At 30.8% G+C, this 19045-nt stretch overlaps 1 protein-coding gene and 1 long non-coding RNA gene across 2 annotated transcripts; one reads left to right on the forward strand and one right to left on the reverse strand.

Annotated features, from left to right (window-relative positions):
• Positions 1 to 6283: 6283 nt before the first annotated feature.
• Positions 6284 to 11721, reverse strand: LOC146999293 (uncharacterized). Its single transcript, XR_015042478.1, has 3 exons — positions 11495 to 11721; positions 10304 to 10356; positions 6284 to 7076 (listed from the first exon to the last, which is right to left on the reverse strand). It is a non-coding gene; the product is annotated as an uncharacterized LOC146999293 (long non-coding RNA).
• Positions 11722 to 15136: 3415 nt separating this feature from the next.
• LOC146999294 (uncharacterized protein F54H12.2-like) lies at positions 15137 to 16420 on the forward strand. The gene has a single exon (XM_085817970.1). The coding sequence runs from the start codon at positions 15137 to 15139 to the stop codon at positions 16418 to 16420; it is 1284 nt and encodes a 427-aa protein (XP_085674096.1).
• The last annotated feature ends 2625 nt before the right edge of the window (positions 16421 to 19045 follow it).

The raw sequence follows: 19045 nt of genomic DNA on the forward strand, positions 1-19045 counted from the left end.
CAAAAAGATACAAGTTCTTGCAGAACGTAAGAGAACATTTTCGCAAAAGATTTCGTGATGAATATTTAGCTATCCTAGTGCAAAAACCATCTAAACGATCTACTTGGACTATCAACAAAAATGACTTGGTGTTTGTCGGCAGCGACAACAAGAAGAGAATAGATTGGTCAATAGGTCGTGTTGTAGAACTATATCCTGGGAAAGACAACGAAGTACGTGTTGTCAAAGTGAAAACTGCAACAGGTGAACTCCTAAGACCTGTGAAACGTATTTATCCTCTCGAACTTGATAGACCTAACTTGTTTAGTGACTTCACCATGAACATAAAAAACTCTGCGGATAAGTGTTACAGTGATATGAACTATCAAACTAGATATGGACGTAAAACTGTAAAACCTCTTACATATTTTTAAATTGCTATACTAATTTTTGTTTCTTTTCAGTATTTTAGAAATTTAATTGTCCTAACAGTTGTCAATTGGAACATGTTATCTGGATATGGTATGAATGTAATGCAGAAAATGTTTAGATGTGTAATCCTTCTTTGTAAGTATTAATTTTAGAGCATTAGTTACTTTTCATATTTGTGAAAGTTGTACTTGATTTTTTGTTTGATTATTGATAAATTTTGTTTTGATTTTCCCATCTTATCGAGGTAAAATCAAAAGGTGGGAGGATGTCACATTCTTGCCACTAGGTGGCGGGCATCTCTTCCTTTACTTTTGCTGTAATTAAGTTCCGAGAAGCAGTAGAGATTGGAACCGCTCAGAGGAGCGTAAAGACTCAGAACTAAAAACGTACTGTCTTAAAATAGTTATCACCTACCTTGTAAATAGTGTATATTAGCTTTTTATTTCAATAAATAATTAAAAGACAAGATGGCTTGTTAGCAGTAATAGAAACTCTTACTGAAAACGTGATTATTAGAAGCCTGGCGTCGAGAACACTGAAGATGCAGCAGGTAAGGAATTTTACATTAATTTTATTGTAAATAGAAGAACCTGATGCAACAGGATGTTAGCATTCCTAATCACTGTCTATTTTTCACATAAATCAATATAAATGCTAAAGAGAAAGATACATAGACGTTCATTCAGCGCAGAAAACAGTTCTCGAAGTTATCAATATTAAACATGATCATAGAAAAAGCAGAAGTATCACCCCAAAAGATAGTATTTTGCTTTTTAATTCTTTCCCATCCCTAAAATTACATTCTACTTCTTCATTAAAGACAAACATCAACAATAATTTAAAAAGGGACTTACGATTCCATTCCTTGCTTGATTTAAAGAAGAAGAAACGCTTCCGTTGATTTCATCATTTTTAACTTCGTCGTCAAAGTCAGAGACATCTGGTCTTGAAAAATAATTTGCCACTTCAGCGAATTCCATCATGTTTTCTGTTTCCTCCTCCGTTAATGGCCATGGTTCAGCATCAAACTATTAATTACCCAAATACAAACATTTTATTAAACCTGGATGTTAAGTTGCTACATTAATTTTTTTAATCGTTCATTCTAAAAATACAATAGAATTTTAGATAATGAAACTTTTTATTTAGAGATAATTAATTACTTAATACGATTCCATTAAAGAATTTTGATTATTTAATTGAATTACCCTTTCTAAAGTTAGAGAATTAAATAAAGAATTATAAAATTACTTACTTCTTTTATCGGATCCATCTTTCAACATCACTGCTCCCAACTATGACGCTATTCCAGATGATAATAAAGTCCTTCGCATGGCCTATATATTGCTATATGCTGCTTTTATCGCAAACGGTAGACTAAGATAATAAATATTGGCATTATGATTACGCGTACTTTCTTAGACAGTAGTAATCAATGTGATGCAGGACGTGTTATCTTTTGTAAGCTTTGAAATGTACATATTAAACAGTTTTAGACCTTTATCTCAACTTTAACTTCTAATGGTGTGATCTCGTTTTTGTTCAGTATCTTACTTATTTAATATTAGTCTTATGATTACGCGTCCTCTCCTGAACAACCTTAATCAATGGGGTACGGGACGTGTTATCTTTTCCAAACTTTGAAATGTACATATAAACAATTTCAACCCTTTATCTTAACTTTGACTTCTAGTGGAGGAATCTCATTCTTGGCTAGTATCTTACTTATCTAATATTAGTCTTATGATTACGCGTACTTTCTTAGACGGTAGTAATCAATGGGGTACAGGACATGTATCTTTCCCAAACTTTGGAATGTACATATAAACAATTTCAACCCTTTATCTCAACTTTGACGTGTAGTGGGGGGAATCTCGTTCTTGGTCAGTATCTTACTATCTAATAATAGTATTATGATTATTCGTACTATCTTGAATAATATTATTTATGGTAATTAACGTCATGTACTGAGTTATCTTCTGAAAGAGCTTTGAAATATATATTAATTACTTTCGATGCTTTATTTCAGCATTGATTTGTAGTAGAGTGATCTTGTTCTTGATCACGAAGTTTTATTTTAATTCTTCGAAAAACTTCTGTATTTTGCTATGAAAAGAACGCATGATGTTTGGGCACACAGTAGTGAACCCTGTCGCGAAGCATTTCGATGTATCGATGATACAGACACATCTAATACTTCTAATGAAGTTTTTCCTCCAGCGCAAGATCCAGTTTGGAATTATGTGTTCGAATTTAAAGAACAATGCCCTGAATTAGAAACTATTTCAACTCCTCCACAGCCTGATCTTCCTGATGGATATATACTGTTGGGTGATAACTTGTTACTCGGTGTAGCTGAATTCTGTGAACGTTTGAAAATTCATCTTCGACATTATATTGTGAAGGACGAGAAATACATCCCTACGAAAGCGGGAATAACAATGTCGCCGTATGCGTAATGGCAGACCGCACATTGAGTTGAACAGTGTTAAGCGAATTTCGCTTACTGCGCATGCTTGATGGTGTACCTTTGGCGCGGGAAGAAATATTGGCGACTAAAAGCAACCCTACGCTAGCTCATTCGTGATCTCCATGGCTGTCGAGTGTGGTCGAGTGATGTGTACAACTGCAATGTTGTGGAACTTTGTTTATTAGTTATTTTAACGTTCATACCGATTGCACTTGCTTATTTTTCTAATATATGTTTCATTTTAATTTGTCTAACAGTGCATTTAATAATTGTTACCATATATTGTGCTTAATAATTCGTTATTTAGATGTAATTTGTTTACATGTTGTAATTCTCAGTAATGTAAACTGGATTTTCCCGCTTAGTTTGTTAACGTATATTCGCGCTTTTATTTCTTATTTAAAAGAATTAAATAAACAGCATTAAGGAATTGTAAAATTTCTTCAATGTTATTTGCAAACACTTGCTATATTTTTTACGTATGTCCGTGTTTCTTTGCGTATGTACGAATGTAACGTATGGTAAATTCTGAATTGTTTTTATTCCTTAAAAGTGTAACTAATATATCCTGAATTTCAGTCTTTTTCTGAGCGAAAATTCGTACAGTTCCAAAGTGAAGTGCAGAATTTCATAAGTATAACATCTTACATTTTGAATGCAAACACTGCTTCACATTATTTCGCAATAATTATTTACATCTCCTCCATCTATGCCTGTATCAATTTTTTCATCGGGTTATTTATCAATAATTCCTGGTAGAATTAGAAATATATTATTAGAAAAGGTTTTTCCTGTATCATCTGCAAGGAACAGAAATTTAAAGCAATGAATTATTGGAATGAATTTTAGCCAGCATTTGAAGTTATTTAGATTTCTGTTGCATTAAAAATTATTTAAAAGCTGCATAGAAATATTATTTTGAAATGCAAACATTTTAAGTGCCAAAATTAAAAGTATTTAAAAGGTAGCTATTGTCATTGATGATAGATTGACTTGTCAAGGGAAACAAACCAAGACTTCAGTACATAAACAATATATTTTTTATTCTGGGGGGGGTGAACATTGTTATTAATGGTGATATAATCAAATAAATAACAAAGAATCTGCAAGTGAAACTTATTTTACCATTTCTTTGAATTTAGATATTTTTCCGAATATTCCAAGCATTTAAAAGAAATATATTTTACATATTTTGTAACTGTGAATGTATTCGTAGTTCCGGAAGTTCTGAATATCTGCAGAAACACATATTTCGGTCTATGACTTAGCTGGCTTAGTTAAGTTAAGAAATAAATTTTTCTTTTATATTAACAAATGATTATATATTAATAAGAAATTGGTACATTTGTAATTCCCCCCAAAAATTCTTTAAGAGTGGCAAATACGTACATAAATTTGATTCCCCCAGTATGTGTGACGAGTACGTTCCTTTAGACTTCATGATTATTTTGTAACAGCTCTGCTTATTGCCAAAATTGGGTCTTTATGCATATATATATGTATAATGCATACAACATACATGCAAAGTTATGATAGCTGTTAATATATCATAATTGACTAAACACTACGAATACTGTTTCTCTTTCAAGACATGTACTCTCAAATGTTTTCATAACAACTTCTGTATTTATTTAGGAAAAATTCTACTGATAAAATACTACACACAGAAATATTTTTAAAATGGTGTTTAAGAATGCAGTTGATTTTTTAGAGACACAGTAACAATTTAACTGGTAACAGAGTAGAGAGGTAACTTAACAGAGCAGAGATGTCAAACAGAAAAAGAAATGCCATTAGAAATGCTCAAATGCCAAATTAAAATATTTGATCATAAAACAAATGCAATTACAGTTAACTTAATTTCGAACTTGAAGATTGATTATCAAGTATAAGTTAATGTGTAATAAAAGAATTTCATGAAAACAACCTAAATTTGAAGTACAATGAAAATAGTAGATTTTATTTTACCAAAATAGCTTAGTACAATGATTTTGTCAATGTATTCTTTATGTTTATTTATGGGAAATTAACAGAATGTAACCTATGTTATGAATATAAAGGTAATTTTTATTTTTAACTCTTGCTAATTATATATAAAACAGTTACAAAAGTCTGAATATTTGGTGTAAAATTCAATTTTTCATTATTAAGATTAAATGCCTTTTCCACCGATTACTTTTCTTGATTTAATAAATCTCCTTTTGGTCTTTCTTACACCTTATACGAGTTTCACCCACTTTGGTAATATATACTGTGTGAGAACTCTGGAAAACTTAAGCGACTTCTCGTCATGTTTTGGAAATTACAACAGAGGTTTGGAATAGGTGTAAAAAAACCCTTTTATAGACTCGAACAAATTAACAGAGTGCACAGCTTGTTCATACAGAATTAGCCAGCATTTATGGCGTAAATCAAAAGTAACGAAATGAATTCACCTCATTTCAATACACTCAAAATTAGCATTCTGGCAGGAAAATGGAAAGGAAGAAAGAAAAGCTAATTATCATAAAATAGCTCATTAATAAAAATAAATGAGAACTCTACAACCTCAATTCATTATTTTAATTTAGCCATTTTCATTTTTATGCAGCCTTTATATCGAAGTATGCATTTGTTTTGGTGTCAATAAACTTAATTCTTTCATTTTTTACCCAATTACATAACATCACATGCAACAGCTGTAAATATGAAAAACACATGCATATATCCAGCAGCATGTTAATTTCTTTTGAATATATGGTGTCTGTCATCTACAAAAGAAAACTGTAAATTTAAAATATAAGATGTGAACATAGGTCTTCTGTTGGATAATATAAGAAAGTCACACTTTCTGGTATTACTATTATTTTTTATTATTTGTAGGACCACCTAAGGTCCTACAAATAATAAAAAATAATAATTAAAAATTAAACATTGTGTAGAGAGTAAAAAGCATAACGCAGAAACTTGTTGAAAAATTAACATGTATATCACTTTGCCCGAGTGTTATGGTCAGAATCCCATTCTGTATAATAATATATGCATTTGACATTAAGGTATTGCTAATTAAATTAACATTTAAATGCTTCAATGAAATATTAAGAAAATGAGAAAAATTATGAATACTACTTACTATATGATATGAATTTTTTAAAAGTGAGCTAATTAATAAACAAAGAGCAAAATATATAGTTCCATATTCCTTACGCTGAAGTCTACTTCATGCTTATTGTATCATCATTAGTTATGAGGGCAGAACATTTGTGGTCTTCACCTTGCAAAATCATGAGGAACATTTTAATAATATAGGAAAATTTCATATAATGGCCAGTAGCTGAAGTGAATGAAATGAGTATTTTAAATTCACTAGAAATTTAGCATCGTGTAATGTTTAAATATTTCAAGTTTTGGAAGAAACTATTTAAAATGTCTTCTTTTTTTGGGGTGGGTTGCTTTAACTGCTTTTGGGCTACAGATTTCAGCCATATAATCTCATAAATAGGATTTAAAGATTAATTTTTTAACCCAGGCAGATCATATTTCTTCATATGAAATTATTGTTCAAAATTTATTCACTGCCTTACTTATTCATTACATACAATATATTCATACACTAATTAATCATATATTAATACAATATTCAAATACTAATAATTAAATACTTAAAAAATGTTCCTCTATTAAAAGGAAAAACATTTTAAAATGTCCAATTGAGCAGCATTTATTTTACCTCAAAATATGTCACTATTGTATTATTTTTCAAATTCGTTATTAATACATGAATTAAGTAAACTCAAGTATTATTTAGAATTGAGGATTAGTAATATGGGATGTTTAGAATGTTCAGGGTTTTATGGAAAAGTACTACTGAATGGTAAAAAGGTTTATTAAAATTCAAATACAGTAATTCAATGATGTAATATACACATATAATTAATATGCACAACAAACGATTAGTATGAAATGCATGACAGAGCAAGAATGAAAACATACATGAATTTACAATAACATAAGTTGCAAAATAAACAGAATACAGGAAAACTCGCATAAATTTATTACTCATAATATGAAACAATTAAGTGTTATGAGTAATAATATTAGTCAGATTTTTCTTTATAGTTAAATCTTCATTTTCATTGCTCTTTTAATATCTTGTGTTGGTGGTTAGCCTGCACGCATTCTTTAAGCGATAATCTCTGTGGCACTTCATCAAACCCTAAATTGTTGAAACAAACATTATCAAATGCTAACTTGTAATGACATTAATACATGCATCATAACAAATACACAATGAATATTAAGAAAATGTTAATGTACCAATATTTCTTGTTTCAGTAGTATCAATTATTGAAATACGTATCATAAAAGAGGAATTAGACATTTTTGATTAAACATTCAATTATACATCTATCAATTTCAGTGTTATAGTGTGGCACCAGGGTAACTATGCGAGACACACTAATCCCCTCGAAGATTTCTGATTTACAAAATAATTTTGGCAGTAACTTGTAAAGGCTAAATAATATTATGAAAAAGATACAATTCTTAAGTAATTACGTATATTTTGCAGAAATACTTTGGAACTGTTTGAGCTGGTATTCGTGAGAATCCTTGAGTAATTTTTTGAATGCAGAATAGTTTAACTGAGAAACAACAGAATGCAGCCAAATGATATCCCTAAGTATTATTTCATTTCACTTTCTAATGCATGCATAATAGCATTAATTAAGAATTTAATAAAAACATTAAAAATAATTACATGAAGCAAGATCTCTAAAATTTCAAAATTGCATATAAAAATCTAGTTTAATATCTGCAATACATTTTTAACTCATCATATTTTCATAAATTTAACTTTACAATCTAAGACTAATTACAATAAAGCATACTTTATGACACAAGAATATGAACTTCCAGATAATGTGTATCATTTAGTCTGAGATTAAAATCTATGCTAGGAAACATTCTGGAAAACCATATTTAATACGTTTTAAACTATTTTACTTTCCTAGATAATCTCATCAAAATTATTAAATATTCATCAATCTTTTGATCGTCAGTTTCTCTTACCTGCCAGCGAGGTAGAATGTATTCACCAAGACACAAAGAATATGTATTATATACATGTAAAATATAGAAAATACAGTGGCTTTGCTCTGTGCGAGCATGCAACCTATAATTAACTTACTGCAGTTTCAGGATCTTATCCTAGACCAGTACTTTCGAGAACATTCTGGCATGTTATATAACCGCTAGTACACATACTGAATATGTGCCATTTTTCATCAGACTGCTTTCTTCTACCGCTGCTACAAGACCTTGCAGCTGCTCCTCCCATCTTGTTCTTTCCTTTGTTAAAGCAGATATGATGTAAAGTCTAAATTTAATCTTACTTAGTTTAAATCAATATTGAATATATAATTTTGAGAATTTCATCTAAAGGCAAAATGATCTGCTGGAGAGAATTGAATAAAGATGTGGGATCTAAAAAGCTAAATCCTTCTTTGTCGTCATTTTGCAACCTTCTATTCAGCCATTACAATGCCTGGCCTATGATGTAGTTATATTGTCAAGCTTTGGTCATTCCTGTGCCTGCCAAAATATTACATATACACGTATGAAAATTATTAATATAAGCTACATAATGTAATATTAATAATTTTCTAATGATTGTTTTGTCACAGTAATTAGAATAAAAGTCTGAAATATTGCCATGTCTTGCAAAATATCAACTAAATCTGTACACAAGATACAAAATATCAACTAAATCTATGCACAAGAATTTTCCATTAAAAATTTCTGTACAGACCTGATAATCATTATATATACTGCTCTTTGTATAATGTACTGAACTGTAAAGCTCTAGGTATACAAAACATTTCAAGACACTCGATATTTATTCTGTTGCAGAAGCAAACTGTTTATTTTCAATATATATAATAATAAGCAAAGATGATACGTGACAAATCTTTCAGTTCTATAATTTTTATATCTAATATTCAGTGCACTATTATGCTAATAAGCAATCTTTATTCTCAAATCCTTGCATTATATGTTGGTGATTATGGGTGGTCTATTATTCATCTGTTTTCTTATCCGTCATGGCGACTACACTAAGTCTGTTAATCAAAGCTCAAATGTATGCCTGTCTCGTGTAATTTTAAAGAAATATTTGAAGGAAAGATAGGTTAAATTACATAATAATTATACATACTTTGCCTGTGTGTTTACAGTCAGACATAATATTCAACAACTAATATGCTTGAAAATGCCCAAGTGGAATTTGAATGGCTTCAATAACATATACTGGAAAATTAAATAAAAGTATTATAAAAATATTGCGCCCATTTGGATGGCTTAAATAATAGTTGTGTAATAAAAGAACATTTTAGATTTGATATTAACTAATTAATTTTTTTTTTTTTTATTTTATTTTATCTCTTTGACCTCTAAAATGAAGAGGTAATGTTTCTAGTTGATATTATGTGAAAACCTGAAAAGCAAACAAACACTACACTAAATCTAAAAATGTTTCCAAAGTTCACACATCTGCAAGAAACTAATAAAGTCAACAATGCCTGATTAACTGAATTTGTTGGTAGATGATGATTCAAATCTGAATATAGAAGACATGTAAACAGTATAAAAGCATATCAAATTTATATCAGTGTACGAATCATCATATGTGTGAATGAGTGCGTACTATAAATTAAGTACAAGTCTTACTCTGAACTATTTAGTATGCTTATACACCAATTTTTGCATTTTCTTAATTCATATTTTTAATTAGCATTATTACAAAATTAAATAATATCTGTAATAATTACTAATTCAGAAGTCAAACAACAAAAATCAGCGTTATATTTAACTATCTGGTTCATTTGCGGTTTTGCAGCTGAGGATGGTGGTTCGGTAAAACCATCGAAACTAGTCCTGTGAAAATTTTGTAAATATAACGCTGATTTTTGTTGTTTGACTTCTGAATTAGTATTTATTCGGCGTGTTATTGTGTCTTAATCTGTAATAATTGTAACTGAAACAATTGTATTTGAAATTTCACCTCTTTCATAATAACCACAATTGCCTAGTACATATTCATTAGCAAAGCATACAATTAAGCGCTTCACAGTATTATTAACAGTAAGGATATTATCACACGTCAGTTTGTTTCGGAAGAATAACTGTTTGGCACAATTTTTCTGCTTTGTCATAACAGCCAATTATCATAGATCACTTTGGGGTTAACATGGGAAACTGGTTCCCTATTACAAACAAGCTGATAGCTGATTGATTGAAAACGAACAATTTGCAATTTTTTTAGAAAGGAAGGAAAACGTTGCATGTCTTTCTTTCAATAGTAAACCAGGCAGAAAAATTGTCCGAAACAAGTTGTTCATGTGAAACAAATGCCGTGTGATAAGGGTCTCAGACATCATTACTTACATCTAACATTTCACTTCCAGAAACAAGGGTAAAAATTTTTCAGCTGCCATTCACTGAAATTAAAAAAAAATCATTTTATAAAAATCTTTAAAAGGATGATTCAAGTATTGAAAAATCTTAGATCATAACTTGGTCATACACACAAAATATATTATTTTTATACCAATAAAATAATATGTTGTTCAGTGCTGAATGAATTATTTAACAATAGGAGAGGGTCAATGGTTGTGAAATCACATCATAATAATAAGAGAATTTATAAAAAATGAAATAAGGGGTTTTATTTAAATTTTATTATTTAGTTAAGAATAATTATCCTACTAACTTTAATTCATATATTCAACTCTGAAACACACTTTCTACAACTTATCTTTGGCTACTATAGTCTGTGTAGTCAGCTTGACAGATACAGTCAGCAAATGATGATTGGCAGTCATAATTGTTATCTTGTCTTCCTGGTACATGTGCAGTACACGTACATGTTTTCCTACAACTTGCATGATTGCATACATACTTTTTCACAGCAGAAATATACAATTTTATGAAGAACTAATTTGCAATAATACATGAAAACAATCCAAGCATACTTTATATTAAAGTGCAATGTTATGTAATCATTGATGAAAATTACATACATCAAAATATACTTTATTGTTGACTTTATTATTACTTTAGGATTATTAAAAATCATCATCAATTCCTACATGCTGTACAATCATCTGCCTTTTAAAAATAAAACTTGTTACATTTAATATTTCAACAGGTTTTTCTATTCAATAGATATTTGATAATATAAGGAGTTAAGAAAATTTGAGCTAATTATATTTTATTTTTACCAATTTTTTACAGTTATACCACAATTCATTACATTACGAGTTCATTACATTATTTTATATTAACTTCAACCAAAACATTTCAGCACATTTTGAGATAAAAGACTCAAGTACCTTGCATCAGTTTTAGCTGTAATAAAATTACGCTAATAACTTTCTTCTTGAAGTTTCTCGAAAATGATGTTTCTTTTCGAAAAAATTAAAACAGTAAGGAAACAAATTTCTTAAAACATCTTAATGCTACATTATATAGAAATTTAGGAAATGTTAAAGAACTGTATATGTGTCAAAATACAATATATCACATATTGCACATATAACATATCAAATTTACTGAAATGGGAAAATATATACATACCTGAAAGCAATCTCGCAATAGCATTTGGTTTGAAGCTCGCGCTATCCACTGGAGCATCTGCATTTACGCTGACTTCCTTTACCCATTTTGTGCACTCTTCAATTTAAACTTGATCGTATCGTTCAACTTTCCAGTTGTTGGAGCAGTACAGGAAAAAAAATCTAATTTTACACAGTAATTACTTTACATTGCACATATACTCTACGAAGACTTAAACGCCGGATTTGTTTACAATCAGATGGCGGTACATCTACCACATACCGTATTTATCCTCTTTTCAAATCGCGCCAACATAATAATTACGCCAAATTTGTTTCTGGGCATGCGCAGTATGCGACATTCGTTTAACACTGTTCAACTCAATGTGCGGTTTGCCATTACGCTCCCCGTATCGCTGGCAATTACTTTCCGAGAGAATCCATGAATTTGAATTCCGATCTCCAAGCGCAACCCTTATGGTGGACAAAGAACTATGTCTTTCAACAATATGTGTTCGCGATCGTGTGATGGATGTGAATTTCCAATATGTTTTCGTAAATTCAAACGGAAACCTACAGTTAAGCAATACTTCATTAAAAATATCAACTGAACAGTTTCGTGAGCTGCTAAAAAATAAAGAAAAAATATCTATGTGTTTACGAGAAAGAATTTTTGGAACTCCCTTTATAAAAGCAATACGTGAACAATTGGTGATTGGCGGAGAAACTGACATCAGAGAAAACGTCGCGGAAATAGAAATAAATTTAAAGAAATCTCTTCTAAAATTGCTTGAGGAAAATGTGTCACGGCAAATGAATAAAATTCCAGTGTTTTGTGATGCATGTGAGAGTGAAGAATTAGTGGATAATCAACTTGGCCACACGTGTGGAGAACAAAAACTGAAAAACTTTGATAAAGCTGTTGCACTTTTAAATATTCAAGATCTAGCCGCTGATTTCGTAAGATGCAATGAAAAATTTTATGCTTATATGAATGACTATTTTGTGCACAATTTAAATGCAGTAGAACTTTTTGATTTATGCAAATTCCATTTAACATTGACAAATCTGTAAACGTAAGTAAATTTCTGCATAAATATGCACATTTTATTATTATTATTATTATTGTAATGGCTATCTAGAGTTATGTTTTATTTTATTTGTTTTAAAGGCTAAAAATACTTTTACTAAATTATAATGATTTTCACGTAGCTTGTTTCCTTAGTGTTGATCTTAGAAAATTAAAATTATATTTATACAATATATAGATTGAGTGATTATTTAAGAATATGTACTTTTAACTTTTCTTAACGTTATAAACAATCGCTTCGAGAAATTTCTGTCATTTATGCGTGTAGTGTGAAAGTGAATGTGTTTATTTTGTAAAAGTGAGAAAAATTATGGATAGTATTATAGAAACTTATAAAGATCCAAGAAAACCGGAAAGTTTCGGTGGAATAAATGCGTTGTACCGTATCGGGGAAAAGAAAGTTTCAAAAAGTAAAATTGGGAAGTGGTTGGAAAGTAATGATGCGTACACGCTTCATAAACCTGTGAAAAAAAACGTTTAAAAGAAATCGTGTCATTGTTGGTCATATAGATCAACAATGGCAAGCAGACTTAGTAGATCTCAGCAATTTAGCAAAGCATAATAATGGTTTTAAATATTTATTAACGTGTGTTGATATCTTATCGAAATATGCATGGGTAACACCTCTGAAAAATAAAACTAGTAAAAGCATTATAAATGCCTTTAAAAAAATATTTTCTGAACGCAAACCGAAATTTTTACAAACAGATAAAGGGAAGGAATTTCTAAGCATAAACTTTCAAAATTATTTAAAAAGTCTGAAAATTATGTTCTTTACTACATACAGTGAACTGAAAGCGAGTGTTGTTGAGCGATTTAATCGCACCCTTAAAACAAAGATGTGGAAATATTTCACACAATTCAATACACGTAAGTATATTGATGTTTTAGACGACTTAGTGCATAGTTACAATCATTCTGTACATAGAAGTATTAAAATGAAACCAGTATCTGTAACGAAAGAAAATGAAAAGTTAGTATGCAAAAATTTATATGGACGTATTGAAAATCCTAAGTCACCTCGTCTTAAGGTGGGGGATATTGTAAGAATAAGCAAACAGAAAATGAAATTCGAAAAAGGTTATGAGCAAAACTGGTCTCGAGAATTATTTAGCATTTATGAAGTATTAGAACGCGAGATTCCTGTTTATAAGTTAAAAGATTTATCGAATGAAATCATTAAAGGTTCATTTTATGAGCAGGAATTACAGAAAGTGAATGATAGCGGGTATTACCTTGTTGAAAATGTTTTGAAGAAACGGAAGGTAGGGGGGAAAACCGAATATTTTGTAAAATTTGAAGGGTATCCTAAAAAATTGAACGCTTGGGTCTCTGATGTGAAAATGGTATAAAGCTGTGAAATACACTTTTAATAATTAGTCTTTCTATATGACACTCGTAAGCGATTCTTCTCTACACTACTTCCCTGAAAATAAAATTTCCCATTTCATTACGCAGTTACCATCTAGTATAAATCTCAATGGAGAGTTCGAGGTAGGCATTTCCGAAATAATTTACCCCCATTCGTGGCACAACATAAACGAAAACAACAATTTATTTGGCTTCGACTTAGGGGATGGGAAAACTATTTCAAGACGCATTCCTGCAGGTTATTATGAAACCATTCCAGATTTAATTAAAGCTATCATGATTCCCGATCTAAGAGGTAAAGTTGAATTCAATTACAACAGTGTGACGAAGCGTGTAAGAGTAAAAACATTAAAAAATACTAAAATAATTTTGACAGAAGGAATCAGTGAAATTTTAGGATTTGAACCGACAGAAATTCAAGGCGTGGCTGATAGTCCGTACGTTGCCGATTCACATGCGTCGTTTCCAGTTATTTATGTATATTCAGATATCGTAGAACCACAACTCGTAGGTGATACTCAAACACCTCTACTAAGAATAGTGAAAGTTAATGGAAAAGATGAAGAAATGGTAAGTGCTCATTATGAACGTCCGCAGTATGTTCCCGTGATTCGCCAACATTTTCAGACAGTGGAAGTAGAACTTCGATTTAACTCAGGGCAGCTAGTACCATTCGAAAGAGGCAAAGTGTGGCTTGTTTTGCATTTCAGAATGAAACAAATTTTATAAGTATAAACACATGACGCAAAAACTGACATTCATATCTCAGACTTCAAAGAAGATGTATGTTCCATACAACTGTTGCGCAAAAGCTTATGAAGACTTTTATACTACGCAAGTAGGATCTGGGCTTCCTTATTATCAAGGAACTTCTTTTCAAAAAGGGTATGGATTTGGAGGATTTTTAGACGATTGTTTCGTACTGCGATGCCGTTCTTTATCAAAGGCGCGAAAACAGTAGGGAAAGAAGCTTTGCGAACCGGGAACACATATTGCGAGCGATGTGTTATCGGGGAAAGATTTTGAAACCTCAGCTAAAGAAAGAACTCGGGAAGCGAGCAAAACGCTAGCTCAAAGAGCTATAATAAAAGCGCATGACATGTTAGGCAGCGGAAAACGCAAAAGAAAGCGGAAAATGCCAAAACGTATCATTTCTTCGAAAGCTAGGAAGGTGAAAGGACGTGATATTTTTTATCCGTAATAATGACATTTGTATTGAAAGACTCACCCGAATGCGTCAAATCGGAACTGAATCTATTTCTGACGCCTCCTACTCAAACAGTAGTTGAAAGGGGGCAATGGGTTCGATTTCATCCGTTAGCAAATGCTAGCGATGGGGGTCCTATCGAATTTCACATTTCTGGAGGGGAAGATTATTTAGATCTATCAGAAACTCACCTGTATGTAAAAGCAAAAATTCTCAACTCGGATGGTTCACACCTGCAAAAAGATGCCAAAGTTGGACCAGTTAATTTATTTCTCCACTCTTTATTTTCTCAAATCGATGTGAAATTAAATGAAAGGCTGATAACGTCTTCAGATAATACATATCCATATCGAGCACTTATAGAAACGTTACTAAATCATGGTTATGATACTAAAGTATCGCAATTAACTTCGGAATTATTTTATAAAGATACACCAGGCCATATGAACATTGATGGAAATGAAGGATTTAATAAACGAGCTGAATTTTTTAAACTAAGTGCTACTCTAGATATGATAGGCAGACTGCATCTGGATTTATTTCATCAAGAACGTTTATTACTGAATTTAGTGGATGTCAAATTAAAACTTATTCGCAGTAAACCAGAATTTTGCTTAATGGCGGAAAATGGTGACTACAAAGTTGCACTTGAGCACGTTTCACTTTTCGTGCGTAAAGTTCATGTTAGTCCAGCTGTTTCACTAGTACATGCTAAAGCTTTGGAAAAAGGTTCTGCAAAATATCCCATTCAAAGAGTTCTGTGCAAAGTATTTTCCATTCCTCAAGGCAATATGTCTTTTGTTCAAGATAATGTATTTGTGGGTCAGATGCCCAAACGTATCATTGTGGCTTGTTTAGATAACGATGCCTTAAACGGAAATTATAAAAAATCGCCTTTCGAATTTAAGCATTACCATATGAATTTTATAGGGGTTTACGTGGATGGGCAGCCTTTACCTTATAATCCAGTTGAGCCTAATTTTGATCAGAACAATTATATTAGAGCATTCCAAAGTTTATTTCTTGGAACTACTAACAGAGAAGACCGAGGAATTGATATATCCAGAGAAGATTATGCCAAAGGATACACATTATTTGCATTCGATTTAAGTCCAGATTTATGCGATGGAGAGCATTTTAATCTTATTCGTCACAGCAATTTAAGACTTGAAGTGAAATTTGGTGTTGCTTTGGAACAGACAATATCAGTTCTCGTTTATGCGGAGTTCGAAAGTGTTCTTGAAATAAATAAGTCAAGGACTGTTTTGTCAGATTTTTAAATGTATGCTTCGGTTATTCAAAAAATTTTATCTCAGGACTCACAGACAGCTCCTTTTTTCCAAGGTGTGTTTCCAGCTGATCGCTTACCTATTATCCATGCTACTCCATCTTGTTTTGTTATGAATACAGATCCTCAAGATAAACCTGGGCAGCATTGGGTTGCCTGGTTCATCGAGAACAAATCAACAGCCGAATTCTTCGATTCGTATGGGATGCCTCCATCTGTTTATGGTTTTCAAATCAGTAATGTGAAATGGAATAATGTTCCTTTCCAGAGTGTTACTTCAAATGTATGTGGACATTATTGCATCTATTTTCTGCTTAAACGATGTCAAGGACAATCAATGGAACGTATTATTTCTGATTTATCTCAATGTAAAAACAATGATTTTAGACTATTTCAATTTGTTAAAAAAAGATATGGTGTAACAATGAGTTTTAAAAAATAAATTCAATTAATAGCAAAAATGATCTATGTTTTATTCTGCAAAACAGATTCGTAGGTATAAATTTATATATCAGATTATCATATTATATTATGAATGAGTTTTTATTCTTCTTTATCATCTCAACTTAAAAATGTTTCCTGTTTTTATTCTGTTTGTTTCATGAACATAGCATCTTCTTCTCCTGGGTAGCTATAAAAGTGAAATGATATGTTGCTTCTACTTCATTCTAACTGGGATAATTTATATTAACAGACGTTTCTTTTCGCTATTTCTTTACTTACCCAACAATTTCAAGAATCATTTTAACAAAGTGTATTTTTAGAATTGTACATCTCATAAATTCTGCTAAATATTTTACTCTGAAAGCTTTGGAAAGCTCTGAAAGCTTTTGAAAAAAATTTTACAAAATTTTTTTATATATAATAATTACAGCTCATTGAAATGATGTGTAAGGAAATTTTCATGATACATAAATACTGTGTACTTTTCTCACCTTTTCTTATGCATTTGGAAGTATCGTGTTATATTTTATTCATTACCCATCCAATGGAAATGTTGGAAGTTTAGATACCAATTTTAAAATCAATCAAACCTCTTTAAACCTGTATCACATTTATCAAAGTATAGACCATATTGGCTACATTAAATGTCAAAAATTCCATTATTTTAAAGAAACATTTCCAGACTGTGGTCATGATTTATGTAATTGTGTACAACAATCTTATGAAGTTTTTCATTACTACTGTTCTACCTACGCCAAAGGCATCGCGGATTCTAAGAGTGAATGTGATGTTGTAGCTAAAACATTTCTGGGGTGTAAGAAAATAATTTGCAGTGAAGAAAGATAACTCATGTATAAGTGATAAAAGAACTTTGATGCAGCATAAAATCTTGTATTTTAACATTTTGTACAAAATTAGAATTTAAAAAAAAATAAAATTGTGTTTTTTAAAAATATCTGTGTATTGAAAGAATAAGAAATCTAAATTTTACACTAATAAAATGTACATGTTGTTTTCTGATTGAAAGCTGTTCTCTTTTAAAATTCTAATTGCATTAACATGTTACATTCTTAGATAATAGAGCTTTTTTTTTTTTTTTTTTTTTTTTTTTTTTTTTTTTTTTTTAAATAAAGAAAAAAAAATAATACCATTGAAAGTAAAAGGAAAAACATTTATTAGTACGTCAACCAGGTTACATTTCTGCGTGCTAACATCCGTTTTGGAAATACAGGAGACAATTTTCTGTTAACTTTTCGTTGCGGTAGTGAACGTTTTGGTAACAGGTATTTATTTTTCATGAAAGAAGTAGGTATACCAAGTTCAGTTAAAGTTCGATGAAATATATCTTGACCTTTAGGATGATTTTTATTATTTTCTAAAAGGTTGGCTACTAATTCTGCTATATGAGTGTTATGTATAGTATCTCCTCTGTATATTAATTCACCTTTCGCATTCCATGAGATTGTCGATGAATGATTTTTTATGAAATTCAAAATGTCTTCAGCAGTGCGTTTGAATTTTTCGGGCACATTTTGAAGTATAAGACGTTCCAAAGAATTGGTGTTATGCTTTACATTCACTTCAGTCTCAGCTACGGGTTTTATTATGGTTACTTCTTTTTCCTCTTCTTTAGGTTTTTACATCTGCGGGGAATGGGTAATGTACATATTTTTGCAAAATTTGAAGATAAATTGTGGCTTTTTCATTTTCTGATAAATCTTTTCTTCTCAAGGTTTTATCCATTTCTTTATCCATATCACTTAAATTGTCTCCAATGAACTTATTCAGTCTGTCTTCTGGTACAAGAACCATTTTTCTAGCGTGCTCCATGGATAAGTTTATTTAACACTGAAACTGCTGCTGGAATGAGGAAACTAAGAAATCCTTCCCCTTTTTGAACTAATACTCGTCTTTTTTTTATATAAAGGTGTTTTCTTATCAGCAAGACTTCTTAAAATTCTTTTAAATGGTCTAAGTTTCTTTTTCCTAACACTACTTAAGGGTACATTACCTTTTAAAACATTTCTTGCACATTCGCAAACAGCTTTAATTAAACTATTAGGAGCTTTTCGTAAAATGGAACATTTTGTTCCTCTTTTTCCCAATAGCTTCAGATGCTGCAAATGTTGTTGTGCACAATTTGACATGTTAACGGTTACTGAAAGTCATTTAC

The sequence above is a fragment of the Stegodyphus dumicola genome, chromosome 1, assembly GCF_044657685.1.
Source record: "Stegodyphus dumicola isolate Sdum_Otavi_A_Nest chromosome 1, ASM4465768v1".
Classification (NCBI taxonomy): Eukaryota; Metazoa; Arthropoda; class Arachnida; order Araneae; family Eresidae; genus Stegodyphus; species Stegodyphus dumicola.

What these genes read in the sequence shown, in the direction of transcription:
- LOC146999294 (XM_085817970.1), top strand. Translation starts at nt 15,137, where the DNA reads ATGACATTTGTATTGAAAGACTCACCCGAATGCGTCAAATCGGAACTG.